General features: G+C 40.5%; 1 protein-coding gene across 1 annotated transcript; it reads right to left on the minus strand.

Moving 5' to 3' along the window:
* Positions 1-492: 492 nt before the first annotated feature.
* On the minus strand, positions 493-8,092 carry LOC144594013 (33 kDa inner dynein arm light chain, axonemal-like). Its single transcript, XM_078400170.1, has 4 exons — positions 7,999-8,092; positions 4,302-4,480; positions 2,629-2,793; positions 493-528 (listed from the first exon to the last, which is right to left on the minus strand). Exons 1-4 carry the CDS (start codon positions 8,090-8,092, stop codon positions 493-495), a joined length of 474 nt encoding a protein of 157 aa, XP_078256296.1.
* Between the last annotated feature and the right edge of the window lie 1,314 nt (positions 8,093-9,406).

Here is a 9,406-nt window from a genome sequence, read left to right on the forward strand (position 1 = left end):
GAGAGGATTTGAGTATAGGATTACTGTGAAAAATCAATTGACTTAAAAGTACCTTTCAGGAATGAAACGCATCATCCTTGCCTTTCGGGTCTATATGGGATCCACTCCCACAATTTTGTAGTTAACATAGTTTACTATGTTGTCAGTTGCAATATTGTCTTCAGACAAGGCAACTTGGAATGGGCAATCTGGACGTTGCAAGGTATAATCATACCTCCAGTATTAATAGAAAGACAACACATTCTTTCAAGCACTTGTTAGTCATTGTTTTATTGTAGAGCAATGCATTAACATTCAGAGAATATCATTTATATCAATATACATTTGTGGATAACCGCTAATTTATAATAATTACTTTTGTATTTGTTAATAATTTAGATGGTTGAAGGCATGGGATCGGCACATAAGCATACAAGGCATTGTTACAATACTGCTAAGGAAAGCATACATCAAAATGCCATTCCTCCATGCAAGAAGTAAAACAGGTGCAATTCATCTCCTGTAAGTAATGACACCTTCAAGTTGCAGCTGCAGAAAAGAAAAAAATAATGCAGACCACAGTGAATGAAAACATTTTTAACTAGCAGTTCATCTTTGGTCAGTAACATTAAATATGCTATCGGGTACCATTGCATTCAACCTCTGAAATTCAGTTCCATTGACAACTGAAAGATGATGCTTTTGATATAAATTTACTATGGTAGGAAATGTGCCTGCCAATTTGTGTACAGCAAATTTATACAAACACCAATGAAAATAAATTAATGGTTCAATGGTTAACCAAGATCTAGTAATCATTCCTAACTCAGACCTTTTGATGCCAGTGTAATTGGACCGTGGAACTCAACTCTGCTTCTTCTGAAAAATGCCTATGAGTGTTTTGAGTGTATTGTGCTGAATTCCCCTAACTGATGTGTCTTTAAAGAGGATGAGTAGTTCAATGCAATAAATATCTAAACCCAGATGAGCGAGAGAGGGTATCTGAACCCATTCATTTCAAGTGGACCTGTATTACAAAACTTATTTAAAATGTTACTGTTGACTAAAATGATGACAAACAAACATTTGTCCGAGAGTGCTGGAGTAATTCTCATGGCTCGCTGCCTTTTGTTGATAATCTGTCGACTGCATTCCATTCCTACAATTGTTTAATTTCTTGGTTTCCATTTTTGGGATCCCAATACAGACAAGAATCAGTTCTTAATTTAACAGCAGAAAAAGGCCAAAGGAGGCCTGTTTTATGCGCAAGGCCTGAGAAATATAAACCTATGCCTGAACCCCTCTGTCAGCAACTTCCAACTTCCTGACAGACAGGAAACAACATGTGAGGCTGGGAAAGCACATCTCGGACCTGCAGACCCTCAGCATAGGAGCACCGCAAAGCTGCGTACTCTCCCCTCTCCTTTACTCTCTCTACACCAATGACTGCACCTCCACAGACACCTCTATCAAGCTTCTCAAGTTTGCGGACGACACAACCCTGATTGGACTGATCCAGGATGGGAGGGAATCTGCCTACAGACAGGAAGTGACACAGATTGGCGTCCTGGTGCCTTCGCAAGAACCTGGAGCTCAATGCTCTGAAGACAGTGGAATTGATAGTAGACTTTGGGAGAGCTCCCCCTCCCCTCACCATCGAACAACACCACATTCACATCTGTGGAGTCATTTAAGTTCCATGGAACCATCATCTCCAAGGATTTTAAATGGGGGGCCACTATCGACTCCACTGTAAAAAAGGCCCAACAGAGGAAACACAATCTGCCACAGGCAATGATTTTCCAATTCTATACTGCCATCGTGGAGTCTGTCCTCACCCTCTCCATCATGATCTGGTTTGGCTCAGCCACCAAGCACGACATCTGGAGGCTGCAGCAAATGTTTCGATCAGCTGAGAAGGTTGTTGGCTGCAACCTCCCCCCATTGACGAACTGTACACAGCAAAGGCCAGGAAGCGAACGGGTAAGATCACCTCTGACCCCTCTCACCCTGGCCACAAATTATTTGAAGCACTTCCCTCTGGAAAATGACTCCAGACTGTCAAAGCTGCCACAGCCAGAAATAAAAACAGCTTTTTTCCGTGAGCAGTAGCTCTACTCAATAACCAAAAGTCTGTAGCCTCCTTTCGCTCTGGTATTTTATTTCATTTACATGTTTAAACTATAATGTTTTATTCTTAATGTTTTATGTTTTATTCTTAATTGTTTACTGTATGTCGTGTTGTTACTTGCGAGCGGAGCACCAAGGCAAATTCCTTGTATATGTACATACTTGGCCAATAAAACTTATTCAATTCAATTACTGGTCAGTCAAAAAATCATGAGCGTGAACTCAATTTTGCATTGCAGCCGTAATTGTCATGACAATTTATGGTCAACAGATCTTGCACACATCACGTGACATGTATAGAAAACCTTAATAGACATTGTGTATCCAAAACCTTAATAGACATTGTGTGTCCATCAAAATAAACCAGGGTCAGATAAAATTCAGTCATGTTATACTTAAAAATATTGGTCTAAAATTGCTTCATTCAGAACAGTATTATGGACCAGATAAGCACCACACAAAATTCAAAATTTCAAAATCTTCTGAGGCAATAATAACATTCTGTGATGGTGACTTTACCTTTAATTGTTGATTGATCTTTCTAAGAGTAACAATTTCTTCTGTATGTCTCTTGGAATCGAGCTCTTTCCTTTCAGCATTTCGTTTCTCGGCTGCATCATATTTAGCTTTCATTTCACTGAGTTCATTTTGAAGTTTGGTTATTTCTTGTTTAAGTGCTTCAATCTGTGGTAAGAGAAAGAGCATCACAAGATCTTCTAGGTTGAGGTCAACAGACAAAAAAACATTACATTTACACAACAAAACTATGTCAATGTTGGCACCAATGTCAATTTTAGATTCATAGCATTTTTATTATTTCCAAACTGAACCAAAAATGTAGATCAAATACATAGCACCTTGTGGAAAGACATAATGTGTTTTGAAATGTTGTCCAATTCAAAGACATAGCTGGAATTTATTTTAAAAATTTTTGTTTTGGTCTTACAAGTAGAAAAGTGGCAGGGCATCTCATTCCTGAGTTCTGCATTGTTTGCAGGCAGGGACTCTGGTTCAGTTCTCGTGTTCTGGCCAGTCTCAGCTGCATAACATGTTGTTAGCTGGAGAAGCTCAGGGCCCAGGTTGGAGGAACAGAGGCGTGTACAGGCATTGGTGTTCCTGCAGACGTTGCAGGAGCTGAATGATAGAATACTTCAGATTGTCACCTCTCATTTGATTTCAAAAAGGATTCTGCCTCTGTAAAGAGGAAGCTAAGATTTTTTTTAATAACTTTGTTTTAGTTAACATAGTTCAAAGTATATTTTAATGATTTTTAATAATTGATTTTCCATTAGTTTCTATATCATTTTTAATGGTTTTTGAATGTCCGTGAATGCTCCAACTTTTGCCAGAGCCTGTTGGGACTGTTTTGGGTCAGTCCTCTCACCACAAAGGAGGCACTCTCCCTGGGGTGGAGGGTATTGCACCGAGGAGTCCCCTGCAACCTGTTTCTCTCGCGGTTCACAGACCCGCCTGCCACCTGCCACTTTTGCGGGCTGGAAGAGTGTGTATCACGTTTACATGGAGTGTGTGAGGTTGCAGCCCCTTTTCCAATATCTAAAGGGGCTGCTTCTTGCCTTCTGGCTGCATTTCTCACCCACCATCTTCATCTTTGGACACCCTGTGCGCAGGGGAGAGGGTAGGGCCGAAGATGTCCTGGTTAGGTTGCTCCTGGACCTGGCCAAGCTGGCCATCCACGAGTCACGGCGCCAGGTGGAAGAGGGCTCTGCCCGAATCAGCTGCCTGCCCCTTTTCCGGGGTTACGTCCGCGCCTGGGTGGTACTAGAGACGGACCACGCGCTGTCCACGGGTACCCTGGGGGATTTCCGGGACCGCTGGGCACCGTGGGGGGTTGAATGCATCCTGGACAAGGATTGTAACATAGTTGTATAGTTGTTCATTTAATTTATTTGTTTGTTTTGTGTAGTTGTGGGTTCGGGTTTGTTTTAGTGTATTGTAAATATTATTTTTAATAATTGAATACATTTTTTGATTAAAAAATGGAGGCACTTTGACCTTAGCCCAGCTTAGTCAGGGTGTGCAAGGACCACAGGTGATGTTTTTAGAGTAATTCATAGATGACATCCTGTCCAGCACAATCTGCCTCAATATTTTTTCCTGGATCAGGCAATATATCTCCTTTACATTAAGCATCCATCTTAAATCCAACCGCAGTTATTTTTGGAGTGATTTACCTGTTGGTGCAGTAGAATTTTTTCTAGATCTCCTTGAAGAGCCTTCCTCAACCCAAATGCAACGCTACTTTCATACAAGGTATCATATGCCGCAAAGGTCATGAGAATCTCATTACGAACTCGAAGGAGCAGCAACCCACGTTCTGGGCAGTTGATGGTGATCTGTCTAATCAGCTCATCTTTTCAATAATTCAAATGATTAACAACTTTTATGTAAATGGTCACAATTTCCAACATTGCACAGTTTTAAAATGATACATTTTAAATTGTATTTAACCTCTCCTGCACAGTAACGTGTATGTCCCTCTTCATGTGTAGTATAAAATCAAGGGAAATACTGTCCCACTGACAATTATGACCAAACTATGTAAGCTTTAGAATTCTGGCATTTATTTGGTACTTGGTATTTTTTTCCTCTTCCAAATAATGGGATGGAATCAATGACAAATTGACGTGTATACTAAGTTCCCAGAAAATATATAGCAAAAAACAGATGGAAAAAAAAACGTATATTGAGTATAAACTATGTCACAGCAAAATAAAAAAAAATATATATTAAGCATAATTATTTGATTTATAATATCTTCCTCTAGCAAGAGATACCCCCAATATTTAAATGAAATACTTCAATGTGATTAAGTATGAGATGTTATCGTTCTCTTGATATCAAAACTATATTACAATAATGATACAAAACACAGACTTAAATTAATTGAGATAGGAGTACATTTTGCCAAATTGGAGGGATTATTATAAATGGATTATTGCTTTCCTACATTTATACCTGTGATAGTGTTTAATTCTTTACAAAAGGTCGACCCCCCCGTGTCATAATACGTAAATTAATATCTTCCAGACATACATTCCAAATTCATTCTTGGCGACATTTTGTATATCTAATCATTGTACATGCATCACCAATATGGGAAACGTAGACTCTTTCAGAGATGGAGCAAGAGGTGCATGAAAGAATGGGTGGGCAGGTAGGCATAGGTGAGGTGTTGGCCCCCTTCTGTTGCTTTCATAGGGTTGCTGTGTACTCTCAAAGGATGGCTCTGAGATTTTCCATACCATCCTGAATGCTCCTTCCCAGCTTGAAGCATTCATGGGGCCAGAGGTTTCCATGTGTCAATAGGGATATCGCAATTCTTCAAGTAAAATTTAAAACACACTTTGAATTATGTTTGCCTGGTTAACTCCGATGACCGAGCTTGAAATAATGTGTCTGCTTTGGGGCCCTGGTGTCACGGATGCAAGTGATCCACCTGCGTAATGTAGCCAGTTGAGAGTATCTCAAATCACTATGCGAGCAAGGTTGGCTCATTGATTCCTCGAGCAAGCTTGGGGGTTTTTGCAGAGACAGCATTTAGCGTTATTTTTCCAGTGCTGTGACATGAATATAAAGAGCTGATTGTAATTTACCTCACAGTATCATGTGCATAAACTTAAAGTAAATTGAAATCTTTATATTGCAAAAAAGAGCTATAAGAATTGTCAATAAAGCTGGTTATAATGACCCACCCAACCCATTACGTATTTATGAAATCATAGGCCTTAAAATCTATGGACCTAGTAGACTTTAAAACTCTACAAATAATGTTTAGATCAAAAGAAAGACACTTCCTGACTGTATCCAAGGTTTGTTTTCAGTGAGGGAGAGCAGGTATCCACTCTGGGGTAATTATATATTTGAAAAAATGAGGATAAGAAAAAATGTGAAAAATAGATGTGTGACTGTTAAAGGGGTCAATTTATGAAATAGTTGCAACAATGAATTAAGAGTGTAGTAATATGTGTAAATTCAAGAAAATGTTCAAAAATATTATATTTGAAAGATACAAAATATGTGATCAGCACTAACAATAGACAATAGATAATAGGTGCAGGAGTAGGCCATTCGTCCATTCGGCCCTTCGAGCCAGCACCGCCATTCAATGTGATCATGGGTGATCATTCTCAATCAGTACCCCGTTCCTGCCTTTTCCCCATACCCCCTGACTCCGCTATCCTTAAGAGCTCTATCTAGCTCTCTCTTGAAAGCATTCAGAGAACTGGCCTCCACTGCCTTCTGAGGCAGAGAATTCCACAGATTTACAACTCTCTGACTGAAAAAGTTTTTCCTCATCTCCGTTCTAAATGGCCTGCCCCTTAATCTTAAACTGTGGCCCCTGGTTCTGGACTCCCCCAACATTGGGAACGTGTTTCCTGCCTCTAACATGTCCAACCCCTTAATAATCTTATATGTTTCGATAAGATCCCCTCTCATCCTTCTAAATTCCAGTGTATACAAGCCTAGTCGCTCCAGTCTTTCAACATACGACAGTCCCGCCATTCCGGGAATTAACCTAGTAAACCTACGCAGCACGCCCTCAATAGCAAGAATATCCTTACTCAAATTTAGAGACCAAAACTGCACACAGTACTCCAGGTGCGGTCTCATTAGGGCCCTGTACAACTGCAGAAGGACCTCTTTGCTCCTATACTCAACTCCTCTTGTTATGAAGGCCAACATTCCATTGGCATTCTTCATTGCCTGCTGTACCTGCATGCTTCCTTTCAGTGACTGATGCACTAGGACACCCAGATCTCATTGTACGTCCCCTTTTCCTAACTTGACACCATTCAGATAATAATCTGCCTTTCTATTCTTACCACCAAAGTGGATAACCTCACACTTATCCACATTAAACTGCATCTGCCATCCACCCACTCACACAACCTGTCCAAGTCACCCTGCAAGCTCATATCATCTTCCTCACAGTTCACACTACCACCCAGCTTGGTATCATCTGCAAATTTGCTAATGGTACTTTTAATCCACTGAGAAATGACTGACATGACAGAAATTATGGTTCTTGACTTTATTTGTGTTTTTTTCTGTTTTGTTTCCCTGCTTCTGACTTATGATGTTGTGTTTTTTTTAAATTATATTTTGTTAAGTATTAAGGGTAGGCACAATAAGCTTTGGCTTTTGCCTGCACCTTTTTTTTGGTCAGAAAATATCATGTGATTATATTGTTTTATTTTTGATACAATGATTTCACACCATTTGACTTTCACAACTGTAAAGGGCGGCACGGTAGCGCAGCGGTAGAGTTGCTGCTTTACAGCGAATGCAGCTCCGGAGACTCAGGTTCGATCCTGACTACGGGTGCTGCACTGTAAGGAGTTTGTACGTTCTCCCCGTGACCTGCGTGGGTTTTCTCCGAGATCTTCGGTTTCCTCCCACACTCCAAAGACGTACAGGTATGTAGGTTAATTGGCTGGGTAAATGTAAAAAAATTGTCCCTAGTGGGTGTAGGATAGTGTTAATGTGCGGGGATCACTGGGCGGCACGGACTTGGTGGGCCGAAAAGGCCTGTTTCCGGATGTATATATATGATATGATATGATATGATATGGTCAATCTGTTGTATTGTATTGACTGGAAAATAAATAAATGAAGAATTTTATTTCTTTTAATCCAACTGTAAAATCAGTTAGAACAATGTCATGAAAAATGTGATATCTACTGAATATACTGTCTGTTTTTTTGCACAAAGTGTCTCCTGAGATCAACATCCATGTAATGTTGATTTCAGAAAGGGCAATAGATATAAATAAATTAAATAAATTAAATACATATTTTAAGGCAAATCAGTACATCATGAATCCATTGATCATGAAATTACTTATGTGTGCATAATTCTTCACTTACCAAGGCATTGCGCATATAATTCCCGGCGAATAGGACAAATACCAGTCTCCCGAGCCTGCCTTTGCAACAGTTTTCTATCTAAGTTCTCCTGCATATTTATCACATCTGTTCGAGTGGCTGGAACCGTAGATATCTGCTGAATCCAGATCTGACCGTTCTCTGACCATTGTCTTAAAAAGGAAGAAATATTAAAACTAAATCTATTTCACTTGACAGTATTTTTTCCACCTTCTCAAATGATGCCTACTTGCTTTCTTCTGTTTGTTTGTAAAGATTTCCATATTTTAAACTTACCACAGGATTTTAGTTACGAGATACGTTTGTAAGCTGAACTGTTCGTATGTTGGAAAAGAACAAAAAACAGTGTATGGTAGAGGATCTCAGAAACAGTTGAGATGGTAACAAGCAGGCAGGCGTGGGAAGAGCAGCCACCAGCCAGCCTCACTGAGTCAGTGCGAGAGTGAGCGAGTCTGCTCAGTGCTCCCAGCTCTGCTCAACCAGCCCCCGATAGCTGCAGTTCAGTGGAGGATGGGTTGGAGAGAGAGGCACGTTAAAATAACCCATTCCCACCAGCTGAAGATGCCTGCAATCCCACACCAGCCAGTAAATCCATCCCCATCCTTCCCACAGTTTGTATGTGTGGGATGTCCATAAATCAGGATACATAATCTGGGGAGGATCTCTAATAGAGTCACAGAGTCATAGAATGTGGAAATAGGCTCTTCGGCCCAACTTGACTGCACCGACCAACGTATCCTGTCTACACTCGTCCCACCTGCCTGCGTTTGGCCTATGTTCCTCTAAACCTGTCCTATCCATGTATCTGACCTGTCCTATCCATGTAATCACCAAATGTTTTCCAAAAAAATTGATTTTATTCATCCTACTAAAATGAATACCATAATGCATTCAAGAGAGAGCTAGATAGAGCTCTTAAGGATAGCGGAGTCAGGGGTTATGGGGAGAAGGCAGGAACGGGGTACTGATTGAGAATGATCAGCCATGATCACATTGAATGGCGGTGCTGGCTCGAAGGGCCAAATGGCCTCCTCCTGCACCTATTGTCTATTGTAGGTCGTCTTTGCAGCCTCTGCATCTTCCTCACTGCTGACCATCCATTTCAATGTTTATTGTCGTAACACTATTTACTTCACTCTGTTGGGTCATTATTCAATTACAATACACACTTCTGCTTAGCTGAGTGAATATCACTTGAAATAAAATTTGATAGTACAGTCGGATTATTTTAGGTCATAAAGTCATAAGTAATAGGAGTAGAATTAGGCTCTTCAGCCCATCATGTCTACTCCGCCATTCAATCATGGCTAATCTATCTCTCCCTCCTAACCCCATTCTCCTGCCTTCTCCCCATAACCCCCCCCCCCCCCCCCCCCCCCCAACACCTGTA

Source organism: Rhinoraja longicauda, chromosome 5 (genome assembly GCF_053455715.1).
Source record: "Rhinoraja longicauda isolate Sanriku21f chromosome 5, sRhiLon1.1, whole genome shotgun sequence".
In the NCBI taxonomy this organism is placed as follows: Eukaryota; Metazoa; Chordata; class Chondrichthyes; order Rajiformes; family Arhynchobatidae; genus Rhinoraja; species Rhinoraja longicauda.